Genomic DNA, 18,214 nt, shown 5'->3' with positions numbered 1-18,214 from the left:
GAATTGACAAATGAAAGAAAGATATGGAAAAGTCTATCGTATAAACTCCTGTCTTGTACTTATTTATGCATAAAATTACATTCACAAATGATCAAGGGCCATTTTTGACCTATTTCATAGACTTTTTTTTTTGGTTGTTTAAAACGAAATGAATATTGTTCTGTTTTGATCTGCTCTGTACCGTCGTGCGAAATACAACACAACCTGTCGCAAAACTTATGTCGACTTATTCACTTATTTACTGGATACCTCGGTATAATAATTGCGACTTGTTGTGTTATAACTGGCTATGCGACATGGCAACATGATCACATGCTCTGTATATACGATATTCCCTCCCGTGTGTACCTGATGTATCTGAACAAATAGTTTCCAATTAAATATTAGGTTCCCTTTAAAATAGGCACGTTCCAATTAACGATCAGGACAGGAATCGAACTCTTGAAGAATGATGAATTGTCATGGCAATTATTAAGACGAAACTACTTGAAAACAGGATTTAATACTGTTTATATAGTATTATAAGGTGGCTGTCTGTTTCAAATGAATAAAAAAATGAGTACGTGAACATTATATGAGAAATTCAAGAGTAATTAAAGCATTTACCCCGTATAAGATTCGAAACTGATTCTATTTCCAGGGATCGGTTACGCCTCGTGCTTTATGGCGTACATTGTTGCGTTTTATTACAACGTCGTGATTGGCTGGGCCTTCTACTACCTGTTCTCCTCTTTCACGATGGACTTGCCCTGGCGCCACTGTGATAGAGAGTGGAACAGTCCACATTGCTGGCTGTTACAGGGGGGACAATTTAACACCTCAGAGAACCAGACCACGAGCAATATGACGCACGCTGTGTCGTCATCATACGAATTTTTTGAGTAAGTACATCAAAGAACTTATCCATATATAGGGGCGGTTCCAAAAATGTATGACATAAAATATTTGCATGTGGATTTGGAGTTACTCCCTCGAGAAAATTTTAACCATTTGTAGCCGAAAATAGTGCATTGTGAGGGTATTTCATTACCTTTTTCCTCCCATATTGGAGTGAACTTGGATGGTTCTCTCAATCCGCTAGTTATGTAGTCCATGTGGTAGCAAATATGGTACAGTAGTTTTTATGAAAAAGGAAAACATATATGGTACGGTAGCCTACCCTACCAGGTCGATATGAAATTGACATGAGATCAAGTGTTGACGGATTTCTTAAGCTGCATGCAACCACTTCACATATATTCTAGAGGAAGCTGCAACCACTTCACATATATTCTAGAGGAAGCGAATATATCCGAAGTATATGGAAACTGTGTATAGTTCATTGCTTTAAACAGGCCAATTAGAGCAAATATTCACGCATTCTTTTTTGGTTATTGGTGTATATAACTGAGTTTGTTTATATTACCCGAATAACCCTTGTCCCCTTCCACGAAATAAACTCGGCGAATGCTCAATAGGTGAAATAAAGCCTGTCCTTGTTGAACTGCTGTTCTTGATGATGATTATTCACGAAACTGCATTAACACCAACTAGCTACAAAGTTGGCATGTTTAAGACAAATATATTTCTATCCTATCGACGAGTACATGATGTTAGCGTGATAATAATCAATTAGAAACAGATATTTTATTTCGGCTCCATTTGTTCGTGCTTGTTATCTATAATTTGAGGAAAAGAGTTTAGTTGGCTTTTTTTTAATTTTTCAGAGCGGGCATATTTATACACTGTCTCCCAATCCCCTTGTTTATTCAAAATAAAACAAATAGCCAAGTTTAACAGTAGACTATACAACATTTTTCTGAGAAAATTTACTCGTTAAAAATAGTACCGATCAATACACGTGGATGAGTTGGCGGCTTTTTATGAAAGTATAACAATCTAGGCCACCCCAAATTGATGTTACGTCCGATCATCCGATGTCTTTACCGCACCTTTTTTTAAAGCGACGTCACCAGTTTTCAATATTCTAAAAATCAAAAACAGATTATCTTAGATTAACAAACACATCATTTCACATTTACCGCCAAATTTGTATGGTTCCTTGGGAAGAAGGCGCTCTTTATAAGTTGAGCCTCAAGTGCGACCCCCTAACGTCAATTTCTACATCCGCCCCCAAAAAGATCCCGTAACATGCATATATGCAATTTGAATTAAGGATAGGTTACATACTCATATTGTTTCAATTATATCTTGCTTACAGGCGGGGAATGCTGCACCTCCACCTGAGTAGCGGCCTTGAGGCCCTGGGAGGGGTGCGCTGGGAGTTGGTCCTCTGTACGCTTCTCACCTTCATCTGCCTGTACTTCTCTCTCTGGAAGGGCGTGAAAAGCTCAGGAAAGGTGAGTGTAAATAACATGGTGATAGGAGGGACTCGTCACCGGAAGGTATCATCAGAGGTGGAGGGCTAGGTACGGCGTTTTAAAACCATAAAATATGCAATAAATAAGACTGTTTTGTTTTAAACAAATACAAAACCTGCTAGAAAACATTCATCAAACTTTTTTTATATTGGAAATACAGTCTAGGTAAATAAAACGCAAATATCTGCGCAAAAACTGCATGGCAGACGAGAATGTTAAGGTGCAGCAACAATTACCAGCACAAGTAACTAGACCCTAATGTTGCGTGAAGGAGCGTCACTGAATCAGTTTCCAGACGTAATCATGAACGTACTAGAGCACCGAACACAACCAGGTTTCTTTACCAGCGAAATTCAGAAGTGTATGACCTTACAAATTATAATTCTTACTAAAACTCAGAAATCTTATTTAGTTCTATTAAAACAGACATTAATGCTTTTAAACTCTTAATGCCAGAGTTGCTTCTTTTCAAATTTGACCTTTGATTATGAATGAAGCTTGAATATGAGATATTGTGATAGGCTACGAACAAAGAATTCAAACGTTTCTGAGAAGCTTTCGAACAGTTAATTTGGTACTTGTGTTATCCCCCATGCTTTAAAGATGCACTTTTACTCCCACAGATAATACAATTGTTTTAATATACTAAGGAGAATGCATACATGTCGAAAACAATGTTTCTTATGAAGGATATCGAGTTTAATTTGAGAGAAAGGTGCAGAAAACACTGTATTTTTTACCCTATGAGACAATAGTAGATCACAGTATATATTTTAGCACTCACCAATAATTTAATATTTGTGCGTTTTCTGCTATTAAATACACGAATATAATATTGTTATCAGTCATCAATATTTTCCATAAATGCATTATTTATTGAGTAGTTAAAGGTTTATCACTCAAAATTTATGTTTGTTATACATGTGTATGCATTGATTGGTGTCACTTTAAACACTGGTAAATCACTTGATACTGTAGTGGAATATGCATTCTGCATTATTCAGCCCAGGTAGTCGTCACTACAGGTGTGATGTTTATCAGGTTTTGACATTTAAGACTTACAAAAATTGAACTGTTTACACATATGCATTCGTTTTTCAAACAGTTAATTGTGAATTGTTTGAAGAGTGAACACTCTGTAGAGAACAAGTTGATTTTCTTCAATCTCCTTCGAAGTAAGCTCCCTTAACAAGTTCAAGTATTTCTGTACAGCACAGAGTGGAGTCTGTAGTTTTGTATTTCACCCTGTTTGACGTCCCAGTCATGCATTTACATGAATTTGGGTTGATATTCTACAAGTATACTAACTTTAAAACGCATTTTTATCGTATCATACCTGCTTGATATTCTGATAATAACGTTTCCAAATTTGTAACGGTAAAGTATGCTAAGGACATGTGGTTTGCAGGCTAAGAGCTGTTCATTCCGTTTTCAACACTTAGACGTTTTCGAGCAAAAATGAAGAAAAAAAACACACCTTTATAATGATGGACTTCCAGCGTGTGCATGTTTGGTCAAAATCAAATTAAACAGTTTTTTGGGATAAAAAATAAGTGTAAGAACATGTACCTGCAATGTTTAATTTTATATGAAAAATACCCTACAACCGGTCTTCTTGTTCGCAGAGTGATACAGTTGACGTGCTAGAAAAGTCGACCCGAAGCCAAAATGTCCAAAATTACCGTAAAAAAACATTTTGTGTTTGCTAATTGATTTGTTATTGTTCTGACTGATATACTTAAAAGAAAAAAGCTCGATTTATGTTAACATTTCATTTATGGGCATTGTCATTGAATCATTGATTGCTTTGACATTATCTATGGTTGGAAAAGGTATATAGAATAACCAATATATCTACAGTGACATATTTCATTATGAGGCCCTGAAAGGGTCAAATTAAGCTACACAGTATATATTGACGCGTTTTAATTTTCAAGAATGCAATGTAATGCACACATACAATTTTAACGTAATTTTTACACCAGTTGAGCTACAGTTATTTGTCGAAGATTTCAAATCATTCATTTATATACTAATATATACACCAGGAGAAGACAATTAAATTCATAATACTAGTATAAAAAATGTCCATGTAACAGCCATTATTAAAAACTTTTTATTTATGAATGAACTTAACTGCTAAAATGAAATGCTTAAACTAAAATATATTCATATGAAATTTTAATTCCTAAAATCAAAAAGTGAGGCCCTACCAGGGGATCAATGTTACACGTTTTTAATCATCTTACAGTTCCTGTAGGAAGCAGCACATTCACCACCACAGAAACATAGTTGTGTATATATCAAGTTTACTTAAAGCATTTGCACCTACCAGTGCACGATACCTTGCAATTACGTTTAATCAGTTATTTGCATGCCTTTAAAGCTTCTGGTAGCGTTGACATAACGGTATCCATATGTATTCATACTTTGTCCAGCCCATTCTGATGGGGAAGGTACGGCTGGGATTTTGGTAAACATCTGTCCCAATATGTGTCCACTCTGGTAGACTGCATGCAACATATGCTGGATAAAGTGCATTTCTCTTGGGTGGTATCCTCTCACCTCTTTTATTGTTGTTGCAAACATATGCTACCTGGCATCATTGACTCTTTCAAAAGATGACGTTCTACTATATAATAGTACGACAAAACGCCTGAATTATCATATTGACATACAGTGTGGTTATCATATTGACCTACAGTGTGGTAATCATATTGACATACAGTGTGGTTATCCTATTGACATACAGTGTGGTTATCCTATTGACATACAGTGTGGTTATCCTATTGACATACAGTGTGGTTATCATATTGACATACAGTGTGGTTATCCTATTGACATACAGTGTGGTTATCATATTGACATACAGTGTGGTTATCCTATTGACATACAGTGTGGTAATCCTATTGACATACAGTGTGGTTATCCTATTGACATTCAGTGTGGTTATCATATTGACATACAGTGTGGTTATCCTATTGACATTCAGTGTGGTTATCCTATTGACATACAGTGTGGTTATCCTATTGACATACAGTGTGTTTATCATATTGACATATAGTGTGGTTATCCTATTGACATTCAGTGTGGTTATCCTATTGACATACAGTGTGGTTATCCTATTGACATACAGTGTGGTTATCATATTGACATACAGTGTGGTTATCCTATTGACATACAGTGTGGTTATCATATTGACATACAGTGTGGTTATCATATTGACATACAGTGTGGTTATCATATTGACATACAGTGTGGTTATCATATTGACATACAGTGTGGTTATCATATTGACATACAGTGTGGTTATCATATTGACATACAGTGTGGTTATCCTATTGACATACAGTGTGGTTATCATATTGACATACAGTGTGGTTATCATATTGACATACAGTGTGGTAATCCTATTGACATACAGTGTTTATCATATTGACATACAGTGTGGTTATCATATTGACATTCAGTGTGGTTATCATATTGACATACAGTGTGGTAATCATATTGACATACAGTGTTTATCATATTGACATACAGTGTGGTTATCATATTGACATACAGTGTGGTTATCCTATTGACATTCAGTGTGGTTATCCTATTGACATGCAGTCAGGTTATCCTATTGACATACAGTGTGGTTATCATATTGACATACAGTGTGGTTATCATATTGACATACAGTGTGGTTATCATATTGACATATAGTGTGGTTATCATATTAACATACAGTGTGGTTATCGTGTTGGCATACAGTGTGGTTATCATATTGACATACAGTGTGGTTATCCTATTGACATACAGTGTGGTTATCATATTGACATACAGTGTGGTTATCGTGTTGACATACAGTGTGGTTATCATATTGACATATAGTGTGGTTATCCTATTAACATACAGTGTGGTTATCGTGTTGGCATACAGTGTGGTTATCATATTGACATACAGTGTGGTTATCCTATTGACATACAGTGTGGTTATCCTTTTGACATACAGTGTGGTTATCATATTGACATACAGTGTGGTTATCCTTTTGACATACAGTGTGGTTATCGTGTTGGCATACAGTGTGATTATCATATAATACATTGGAGTATCCTACGGACATACAGTATGATAGTGCTTTTACATGCGTGTGATTATACTATTTACATACAGTGTCACTATACCTTTGACGTACGTTGTGATTGGCTTTTTAACATATGCTATGATTATCTTGACATAATATGTACACTTTTACCAAAAGAAGTGCATGTACGTTTCAGGTAGTGTACATCACGGCGACGATGCCGTACCTGATCCTGACCATCCTCCTGGTGAGGGGGTGCATGCTGCCGGGTGCGGGGGAGGGGATCCTATACTTCATCACCCCCAAACTGGACAGACTTAACGACCCCAATGTAAGATAACGGCGTGTGCTTGTTCGCACTTATTGGAGCACTTCACCTTCAGTAAATTTTGCAGACAGTTTAAGATGCATCCTTGTGCATCTTATTTTGATTTACGTGTTATAAGCACTTAAATAAAAAAAAACGTATGTAAGTCATCGCGGTGTGTGCTTGTTTGTAATAAACTTCTCTTTGGAGATACTGAAACTCATTACTTAAAAATGGGATACGACAGCAGTTGTTTCACAGTGGATTTAAAGTGGCTAGAATGTGTAATTTACAGCAATAGTCCGAATGTTCATAACTTTGTTAAAATTAGCAACGTTGCTAACATCATCGTTTCTAACTTTAAAACCGTTATTGCTCTGGCCCCAATTTCTCGAAACTTCGTAAGTCTCTTATAACAGGATAAAGCTAAACCCACTATTTTTGTCTTTCAATATTTTGCGTTTTATATACTCCTTTAAAAGTTTTAATACTTTAGATAAAAGTTATCGTTACGAATATCGCAATACACCATTTTTCATAAAAAAAAATCACTATAACTATGTATTTTGGCTTATTGAAAGAAGCAGCTTAAGCCTTTTAAGCTTAAGAAGTTTCAAGAAATTGGGGCCTGGACGTTAAAGGGGCTTTCACAGTGCATAAGTGGGCGGGGAAGATAAAAATTAAAACGATTTAAAGTCCATCTTTTATTTAGTTTTGAGGAACGATCTTTTTGGGGACTAAAACATACACCCGTGGTGGTCTATTTTGCGGTAGTAAGGAGATTTAAAAAAATTAAAAAAGAAGATTTTATCAGGTCTTGGATAAAAAAAGCATTCACCTTACTTCGAAAACGTTTATCGACATTATTACTTTGTGTTTGTGTCAAAATACCCCACACTATCTTATCAACAGTGTCTTGAGAGTTCTTGATGATATGTTTTTCAAATAAGATAGTTATTCAAAATAAGGGAAATAGATGAAATTCATTTCCTGGTTACAAATATGCAAATATCTTTTTTTTAGAAAGCTGCAATCACCACACAGCCTCAAGCTATTATTTATTGGGTAGTTCTGATAATTTGGACTCATAAACATATTCATTTTGTATTAAGATATTTCCGGGAAAATGTAAACGCTTTTTGATTGGAAATCGGATAAAATAATCTTCTTTCGTAGAAAATCCCCAACTTCTAATTACAACGTCATATGGTGCAACGGAAATATGAATTATGCTTGCTAAATATTGAACCTCAAAACTAATTAAAAAAAAGTTTTGGTTTTGTTCCTTTAAACGACGTTTGCATTGTGGCAGGCCCTTAACCATCCTCGGCACCCCAGCGTATCATAACCTTTATGATACCCTGGGCAAATTGACTTGGGGGAAACTTCGTAAATCTTGTACATTCATAAGCATTTTCCTACCACTGAAATAGCCGATAACGAAAAGGAAAGAATATCCTTTGTGAAGAGCCACCTTCATATTTAACAATATCCCGCCTAAAACGATCTGTAAGCCGTGATCTCATTGGATTATTTCGAACCGAGATTACATCCGTAACTTCTCGGCCATTTCCGCACCGCATGAGGTGTGTCTCATGCGACCAATCAAGCGGCTTGATTTCACTTTTTGAATTATTCATGAGTACGAGATTTTTACAGCTGATTTGCCCAGGGTATCATATAGGTTATGATACGCTTGGGTGCCGAGGATGGCTCTTTACGTGTATACTTGTTATCTACTGTAATTTAGGCAAGAATGTTTGAGCAGTGCTTGTATATAAAAAATACATGAGCACATCATCACATACTTCCCGTTCAAAATTTATAACGACCACGTTGTTACATAATAAGTTATATCTATACGATCGGCCACTAACTTAATTACCAATTTGACTGCATTTTGACGTATTGGGTCACTGTTTCAATTCCTCTGGTACAGGTATGGATCGATGCGGCAGTCCAGATTATGTTCTCCATCGGGGCGGGATTCGGCACCCATATTGCATATGCCAGTCACAACAAGTTCAACAACAACTGCTACATGTAAGTACGGAAAGGTTGGAATGTTCACGTAACTCTATTCGGACATGTTGCTGGTGATGGCCAACATTTTAATCCAGGTTTTTTTAACACTGGCATTTGATTGTCGTTTGGTTGTCTTCCGTTCAATAATCATTGGTTGGCTTCCGTTCAATAACCTTTGGTCGGCTTCCGTTCTTTAACCTTTGGTCGGCTTCCGTTCAATAACCTTTGGTCGGCTTCCGTTCATTAACCTGATTTAATATTGACAACCTGACTTATAAAGGAAGCTCAAGTAGAGACTTACCTTTGGATTGCTTTTGGGTCTACTGCAGTCAATGTCACTGTTTCGTAAGTTGAATACGCGATTTCTGTTCAATAACTTGAGTTAGGAATGGTGATTATTGAGGAAACGAGATATGACAAGTCTTATGTAGAGAGTGAGATATGTTTATGTATACATCGCTTATTTTGTACAAAGGTCATTTTCAGACATACCGTGTAATTGCAATTTGTGTCGGTGGAGTCAAGGTCGCTGCTATTTAAAATAGAAAATGGTTTCCACTTAGTAATTTGAGTTAGAAATGGTGTATAGTAATGAAACTTGGTAGGAATAAAGGATTTGAGATATACCTTGTTACAGCATCATGTAAAGAGATTAAAACCTCGAATTGAATTTTGGGTCAGTCGGGGTAAAGGTCATTTAACAACAAAAACAACGATTTCCGATAATTGAATAAGTGATGAACCTTGTACTGATCACTTCAGTTGTGTGTTTCAGGGACTGCCTATTCACGGCGGCCGTCAACAGTTTCACGAGCATTTTCTCCGGATTTGTAGTGTTCTCCTATCTGGGTTACATGGCGGACAGGCAGCAGAAGGGAATAGACGAGGTCGCACAGGAAGGTAACACATAAGCATATTATTACCCCCGTCAGTGGTGTTCTCCTATCTTGGTTACATGGCGGACAGACAATAGAAGGGAATAGACAAGGTCGAAAAGAAAGGTAGCACATTAGTTACGAGGGAATAGACGATGTCGTTCAGGAAGGTAACACATAAGCATATTATCATCCAAGTCAGTAGAGTTCTCCTATCTGGGTAACATACAGCAGAAGGGAACAGACAAGTAGTGTTCTCCTATATTGGTAACAAGGCGGACAGACAGCAGAAGGGAACAGACAAGTAGTGTTCTTCTATCTGGGTAACATGGCGGACAGACAGCAGAAGGGAACAGACAAGTAGTGTTCTTCTATCTGGGTAACATGGCGGACAGACAGCAGAGGGGAACAGACAGGTAGTATTCTTCTATCTGGGTAACATGGCGGACAGACAGCAGAGGGGAACAGACAAGTAGTGTTCTCCTATCTTGGTTACATGGCGGACAGACAGCAGAAGGGAACAGACAAGTAGTGTTCTCCTATCTGGGTAATATGGCGGACAGACAGCAGAAGGGAATATACGAGGTCGCAAAGGAAGGTAACACATTAGTTACGAGGGTATAGACGAGGTCATTCAGGAAGGTAACACATAAGTTACGAGGGAATAGACTAGCACAGGAAAGGGGTAGGGAAGGTATATGTGTGGGATTTTGGATGGTTAATTATGAGTATTGACGTTAAAGCATAAAAGTACCCATGTTTCGACGGAGACAGTCCCCTACACTAGATATACATGCTAAATCTTCAATAGAAGGGGACAAGTGAACGTCGATGCATTAATTAATTAATTAAGTAAGTAAGTAAGTAAGTAAGTAAGTAAGTAAGTAAGTAAGTAAGTTGTTAAGCAGAGTATGTTACTTCGATCTCGTCAGATACAGATAACTGAAAGGACACGGAGTTAGAAGGAAACGTTAGTTGCATTTATCCTGTTCTTGATGATCTTGTACCGCAAGCGAACGTTGACACCATGAAAATACAAATCATGCACTACATCCCCTCTGACAAAATTAAAACAGCAAGGTTTCATATATTTCATTATTTCACTTTTCACTTTATATACATAAATGGGCGTTGTCAGTTGAGTCTACAGGAGGTTCTGGCGAATCCCGGTTTGATATATGCATTCAAAGTTCTTGTAATATTGTCTGAAATAAGGGTGATATATATACCCATTAAAGTAATAAACGTAGTCGTCTTAGAATGATTAAAAAGAGGATAATGATTTTTACATATTTACATAGTGTATGTATCACTTATTAAATGCATATGTCTATACGAAATAAATTATTAAAGGGTCACAATATAATATAAGATAAAAGATAATAAACAAATAACTAAGATGTAATTGAAAACCTGTGGGTCTTAATTGCTTTAGAAATAGGGCACGCTGTAAGTAAAATCCTTAAAGCAACAAATATGAAAGATACATTGGCGTTTTGGAAAACAATCTTCATTGTCACAATGTAATACTTTATAGTGGTGCACCCGGATGGACCTGTTAGGCAACCTCCTTAAATCATAATGCACGATATCGCAGTTTTTAATCGCCCCCCCCCCCTTCCCTAACCCCAAAAGAAAACGATAAAGAAAAATCGAAAAAAATGCGCTGATATACATTGCAGGTCCTGGCCTGGTGTTTATTGTGTACCCGGAGGCCATAGCCACCCTGCCTGGATCCTCCGCCTGGGCCATCATCTTCTTCATCATGCTCATTACGCTTGGCATGGACAGCGCGGTAAGTACCTGCCCGGCTCCTCCGTCTGGGCCATCATCTTCTTAATAATGCTCATCACGCTTGGCATGGACAGCGCGGTAAGTACCTGCGGCTCCACCGCCTGGGCATAAATCTTTCTTCATGATGCTCATCACGCTTGGCATGGACTACGCGCCTGCTTCATTTCAAACGAATGTGAATTACGTATGGGAGTCTCCATTGGTAAAATTGTTGAAAAATGAGCTGCAAGTACAGTTATCGAAAGATATGTACTTATAAAAAAATAATTTTAATTACAAAACATTTTATCACCGTCTGTTCCGAATTTACCTACGTAAATGCGCATGATCTATAATTTACAAATAAATTTCAAGAGATAATCTAAAGTAATGTCATTTTGAACGGCTTGTTGAAATAAAATGTGACACATTTTGTTTTTGCGCATGTCTGGTATACCTTAATTTTATCATTAACTATTTTCAACCGCAGGCAAAAAGTAATCTAATATATTTCGACCCATCAGATGCGATATGTTAACATTGTCCTTCAAAACCTTCACAGAATGTTTTCTCGAAATATATATGTTTTGAAAATAGTTCGATAATATCGTTTGTTTACACAGCGATATGGAATTTCAATTTATACGTTGGATTTCTGGTTTTAACATTGTATCATGGCAATGAGTGTGTTTCAGTTTGGTGGCCTTGAGTCCCCATTGACGGGCCTCTCTGACAAGTTCTACCACGTGTTTAAAAACCGATACTACCGCGAGATTCTCACGTTCGTCGTGATTGGCTCCGCTTTCCTCTTCTCCATTCCCTGCAACACATGGGTACGTAAACATTCAGAAATAAGATCTGTTCATTCACTCTTGACATGATGCGGAAATAACAGTTAGTTTTTAAGATCTCCGCTAGCTCCTCTTATATATCTTATCTTGGTTCCGGCTAGGCCCCTTTTAATTCCGAATAAAGATTATCATAAGCTCCCTTTAAAGCAAGTGATTCTGCAACGCTTCTACATTCCTTTCACTGGTGTACGGCTCTAGTTCCAAAAATAATATGCGACGAATAGGGCACCGCTTACAATCGATTCCTACTGCGCATTATGTTGTTGACATTCAATGTATATGTAACAAGTATTTCCTTCTATGACCATGACTTCCGTGGGTTTGCAGGGCGGTATGTACGTGTTTAAGATCCTGGATACGTTTGCGGCCGGCACGTCCATCGTGTTCACGGTCCTCTGCCAGGTTGTCGCCGTCTCTTGGTTCTACGGTGAGCTTTAATTTTCTTTAAAAAAAACTACAGCATACGAAATGTGCCATTAGTTTTTTTTTGTGAAAAACTTCAGCACACAAAATGTTTAATTCTTGTTTTCTTATGGAAAGCTACGACGTACACTTTTTAAACAAAGACTAAAGGATAATTGTGTTCAAAACTTTCAGAGTAGGCTAATTGAATCTTCTAGGGCATTGTTTTATAGAAATATTTTTGACTTTAATTATCAGTTTTATTTAAAATGCGTTAATATTGAAAAATATAGGATTGCTCTCAGCAAATTGAGGTTATCATCTCATAGATTAAGTATTGAAACCGGTCGATGGAACCGTACAGATATTGATAATAGGATATGTCCATCTTGTAACATTTTAGAAGATGAATTCCACTTTCTTTTTGAATGTAACATGTATTACGATATTAGACAAAGATACTTACCCCGATACTATTGTCGTCATCCAAGCATGTATAAAACAATTGCGCTTTTTATGTCGAAGAATGTTAATGTAGTTAAAAATCTTGCAGTTTTTGTATTTAGAGCTATTGAAATAAGGAAAGAGTTAACTAGGTAGCGTAATAATTTATAAAGAGTTTAAGCCTTGAATTTAAACGCATATTTCTTTCATTTCTTTGTGTGTATAGTTTATCTATGTGCTATACATGCTCGAATACTAAATGTGTTTACATTTGACCTATTGACTATGATCGACATATAAATATATATATATTAATACGTATCAGCTTTTGCAATGATCAAGGGTCATTTCGACTTATTTCATTGAAACCATGTATTTTGAATGTTTGAAATGAAATAAAATCTTGTTCTTGTTCTTGTTCTACAAAAATTGTCATTAATTGTGTATTTTTCTGCTCTAAATGAGCCATTCATTGTTTCTATTGACACATCTTCGATGTTCAAATTGTACTAATCATCGAGGATAGTATTTCAAATCGTGACAAAGCAAAACATAAAAAAATGAATGGTTTATTTTTGAGAAAAGTGAGTATGCTTTCGGCATATTCACCACAAAGAAATTATTTAATACATTTGTAGCATAATTGAAGGGAACGCGATCATGCACGCACGTTGCTCTGTATTAGCAAAAGGCTTTAACGCACGTGCACCGTCGTAAATCGTCTACTCATAGACACGGGGCCGACACTGTATGTAATTGTCGATATTCAATGACAGGTTAAAATACTTTATATAATACGGAACTAGTTTTATATCAGAAGGACGTTCGTTACTTAGAACATACTTTATACTGGCTCCTAAATGCGGCCTTATGATGTACGATTACCACACTAAAGTAAGTAAGGTAGGATGTAATGCATGCTACTAAACTTTAAAGTTTGGTAAGTTCTGGTTAAAACAGAAAGGTAAGAGTTGGTCGCCTAAATTGTAGTAAATGTTTTCTAGCTTTACGTGTAGACCTCATGCTCGTAGCTGTATGATATTATCCTAATGCAGGTATCGATCAATTCTGCGCAGACATCAATCAGATGATCGGTTTCCGACCGGGCCTCTACTGGCGGGTCTGCTGGAAGTTCCTAAGCCCGGCATTCCTCCTGGTAATAAACACACCCTTCCAAAATGTAGTTTGTGATACTGTCTTATCATAACTGAGTCTTGTTTTTTTTATTATGTGTTTGTACATGGACTTTCCCCTATCGGAGCGGTGATAAGTAAAGTCTGTGTTCTGTTCTGTTTATAAAATGTGTAATCCATAAACACGTAATTATTTTACGCAAACCTTCTGTGTAATCCTATCACTTCAGACTTGCAACACTGTAATATAAAAAGTAGTATTCTTCTCTGACAGGTGATCGTCATCTCGAGCATCCTGCACTACAAACCGCTGGTGTACGAGGGCTCTAGTGAAAGTTACGTGTACCCTGGCTACGCTAACGTGCTAGGTTGGTGTATCGCCGCCAGTCTTATGGCCATCATACCCATATACGCCCTCTACTACATATGTTCCGCCAAGGGAAAACTGCAGCAGGTAGGCTACTGATTGTGGTTATATTCGTCACCCTAATATTCTTCCCCACCCTCTCCAACTTTCTTCTCATTATCGTCTGTTACCTCTTCCTCCTCAGTTTTCTCATTCCAATTTTTCTTCTGCTTTGGCATATCCCTTTCTCCTCTTTTATTCTACAATTCATCTCTTTTTACCAACCAAAATCCTCCTCCTTCACCTGCTTTATACCGCCCTTTTACTCCTCCTTCTCCTATTCTTCCTCCTGCTTTGTCCTCCTACTCCTCCTCTTCCTCAGCCACATGATTTCTTCCCCATGTTTTGTATCCTCTTACTTTTTCCTCCCCCACCTCCTGCCCCTTTCACTTCATTTCCGCATCATCCTTCACCTGCCTCCTTTCTTCCAACCCTTTCTCTCCTACACCTGCTTTCTTCTCTCCATTTCCACATTTTATTTCTCCTTTCCCTCCTCCACCATCTGCATTATCTCTCTTTCCACATTTAATTTCTCCCTTCCCTCCTATACCACCTATGTTCTCAATCTTTCCACATTCTATTTCTCCTTTGCCTCCTCCACCACCTGCGTTCTCTCTCTTTCCACATGTTATATTTTCTTTCCCTCCTATACCACCAGCGTTCTCTCTCTTTCCACATTTAATATCTCCTTTCCCTCCTCCACCACCTGTGTTATCTATCTTTCCACATTTTATTGCTCCCTTTCCTCCTATATCACCTGCGTTCTCTCTCTTTCCACATTTTATTTCTCCTTTCCCTCCTCCACCACCTGCGTTCTCTCTCTTTCCACATTTTATTTCTTCTTTCCCTCTCCCACCACCTGCGTTCTCTCTCTTTCCACATTCTATTCCTCCCTTTCCCTCCTCCACCAGCAGCGCTCTCTTTCCACATTCTATTCCTCCCTTTCCCTCCTCCACCTGCTTTCTTCTCTCGCTTTCCACATTCTTTTCTCCCTTCCCTCTCCCTCCACCTGCATTCTCTCTCTCTCTTTCCACATTCTATGTTTCCCTTCCCTCATCCACCACCGGCGCTCTCTCTCTCTCTCTCTCTCTCCACATTCTATTTCTCCCTTTCCTCCTCCACCTGCTTTCTTCTCTCGCTTTCCACATTCTATTTCACCGTTTCATTTTCTTCCACCTCCACATGCTTTGTCCGAACCTTTCCCTCATCTCCTTTAGCTATTCTACCTGTTATTATACATCCTTCACTTCAAAAAGTATTTCTTCGTTACGTCCTCCTTGTTCACTGCAATCATTCATGTTCTTCTAAATAGTTGCATATATTCTATGGCTTAATTCGCTCTATGTTGTTCAATTTTCAGCGTGTTGCACTCGGAATTTCACCGAAATGCGAACATAAAGAAATAATTGAAAAACAGGACGTAAAGCGATTTAAGGTAAGCAGGGTTAACGTTTGTCTAAATAACAGAACAAACGACAAAAGTAGTTGTAAAAGTAGATTAAAAAGGATTTTGTTATATAACAGAAACAAAACGTGTCAATTACAACCTCCCCTCGTACGTCCAAGCGTTCATCCGTCTGTCCGCCCTTTATATTGTTTTGTTTCGTAGCCGGACTGTGGCTTTGTCATGCACAGTGTGATGTTGAAATAACTTGGCAAAGATGTAATGCACACAAAAGAATACGTGTTGCGTCCAAGACCCACGTCCCTATCTCACGGTCAATGCCACACTTGATTTATCATTTTGTAATGCTGCTTATTTTGAAATAAAGTGGCACTGATGTTAGGCACAACAATGCACACGTTTCTACTTCAGAGAAGTTCACATTTATTTGACAATGATTTTAGAATGCTGGCCATGTTCAACTTTGTCAAATAACATTGCATAGATGTGCGTCACAGTAAAGCGACGTATTGTCTACAAGACCCTCGTCCCTACCAAACAAGTGAAGGCTGCACTTGTAAATCATTTTGGAATGTTGGTGGTTTTGTCCTGGCTATACTGGGCGAGTACCTAAATTGGAACAGTACCTAAATATGGAACACCCATTATAAAAGTGTTTTTCTGTGTGAGATCAGTTTATTTACTATTTTGATCAATAAAGACGCTTGCTTTAGATACAAGTTCCAAAGAACACGATTCTTCGGTCAGTATTTCAAATACTGCGATCATTTAAAGTTGTTCATGTTCAAATGTCAATACATGGTACGCGGGGGAAAAACTTCATGCTTGCCACAATCACAGTATACTGGTACAGCCTGTATTTTACTGAAATCATCAAATTTTACTGACAAAATGACAAAAAGAGACAAGCTGAAAATAACATAAATTATTAATTTACTTAAACAAAACATGGAGCAATAATTTAAAAAAAAATACATAAAATAAATAACAAATTAAAACTGTTCCATATTTAGGTACTCCGAGGACGAAAATGTCAGTCCTTGATTGTGCGGATAATAAAGTACTTTTCATGCAGATTGATAGTATCTTGAAAAATGCAGTTTATATCAACCAATTGGTCTTGAATCCTAGTATGCTGATGGAAAATTTTGTAGTTGTGGTGCAAGTCTAACTAAAAATATTTCACAAATAGTGCCGAAAGTGTTCCGATTTAGGTACTCGCCCAGTAGTATTGCCAGGCACTGGGATTTTGACAATAAAGTCACACACACACACACGCGTGAAGTCACAATGTTGACCTGCATATTTATTCATACAAGCTCTTCCTGAAGGTAGTCATATTCAACTGATCAATCGGAGGGCATTCGTCACTAAGTGTCACCTCTCATTTTTTTCTTAATTACGGAATGCACTCTTAATGTCCAGAAAAAGACCGTTCCCCAAAACAATCATGCTTTATAAAAGATACACCTTGTTGATAAAGTGTACTTGCCCTGTTTCAGAGACAACACTGGCTGTACATATGAGGGGAGGAGGACTAGAATCGCCATCATTGTTCAAACAGAAACTGGGGACCAACTTTTATACGGATGTTGTTTTTTACTTTCCTATATGGACTGTTTGTTTGTGTTGGTGCTCTACAATGTTACTACGAAACCGCAGTATGGATGATATATGGAGTAGGTCTCAATTGTGCAGTTGGCATAGCAACCATTCAACCATTACATTATACAAATAAGCTTATGTAAGGTCGACTTAGATTCATTGCAGTGCCCAGTTTAAAGCTGCACTCTCACAGATTGGACATTTGGACAACTTTTTTTTATTTTTTGTCTTGGAACGAGCCAATTTTTGCGAAAATCCATGGAAACCAGTCATATAGAAGTATAGAAGAAGATTTTATTGACTATAAGCTTACAGCCCATGAGTTACATATAATATAAGCATGTACAGTATATAAACATTTCCGATAGAACATCTTTCAAGACTGCTATAAAACTGCTGAAAATTAGATAGCAGATTTTTATATTTAAGGTCAAAAATTGTTTTATGCATTTTTCTTAAACCGTTAGTAACGGTTTAAGCCATAAAACATTAATTTTCGAACGGAAATATGAAAATCTACGATCTGATTTTTTGTCCGCAATCTTATATCATTGCTTTG

The 18,214-nt window shown here is 37.3% G+C and overlaps 1 protein-coding gene across 1 annotated transcript in view; it reads left to right on the top strand.

Annotated features, from left to right (window-relative positions):
* LOC128242265 (sodium-dependent noradrenaline transporter-like) overlaps positions 1-17,671 on the top strand; it is a 114,350-nt gene extending 96,679 nt beyond the window's left edge. Inside the window, exons 4-15 of the mRNA XM_052959356.1 lie at positions 641-881; positions 2,201-2,339; positions 6,626-6,760; positions 8,676-8,779; positions 9,537-9,661; positions 11,319-11,431; positions 12,105-12,242; positions 12,588-12,687; positions 14,162-14,262; positions 14,514-14,693; positions 16,006-16,080; positions 17,553-17,671. Of these exons, the coding sequence (XP_052815316.1) occupies positions 641-881; positions 2,201-2,339; positions 6,626-6,760; positions 8,676-8,779; positions 9,537-9,661; positions 11,319-11,431; positions 12,105-12,242; positions 12,588-12,687; positions 14,162-14,262; positions 14,514-14,693; positions 16,006-16,080; positions 17,553-17,576 (1,475 nt within the window). The 3' untranslated portion in view covers positions 17,577-17,671. The remainder of the gene's footprint in view (positions 1-640; positions 882-2,200; positions 2,340-6,625; positions 6,761-8,675; positions 8,780-9,536; positions 9,662-11,318; positions 11,432-12,104; positions 12,243-12,587; positions 12,688-14,161; positions 14,263-14,513; positions 14,694-16,005; positions 16,081-17,552) is intronic.
* The last annotated feature ends 543 nt before the right edge of the window (positions 17,672-18,214 follow it).

Source organism: Mya arenaria, chromosome 8, assembly GCF_026914265.1.
Source record: "Mya arenaria isolate MELC-2E11 chromosome 8, ASM2691426v1".
Classification (NCBI taxonomy): Eukaryota; Metazoa; Mollusca; class Bivalvia; order Myida; family Myidae; genus Mya; species Mya arenaria.
This window is presented reverse-complemented; position numbering and strand designations above follow the sequence as displayed.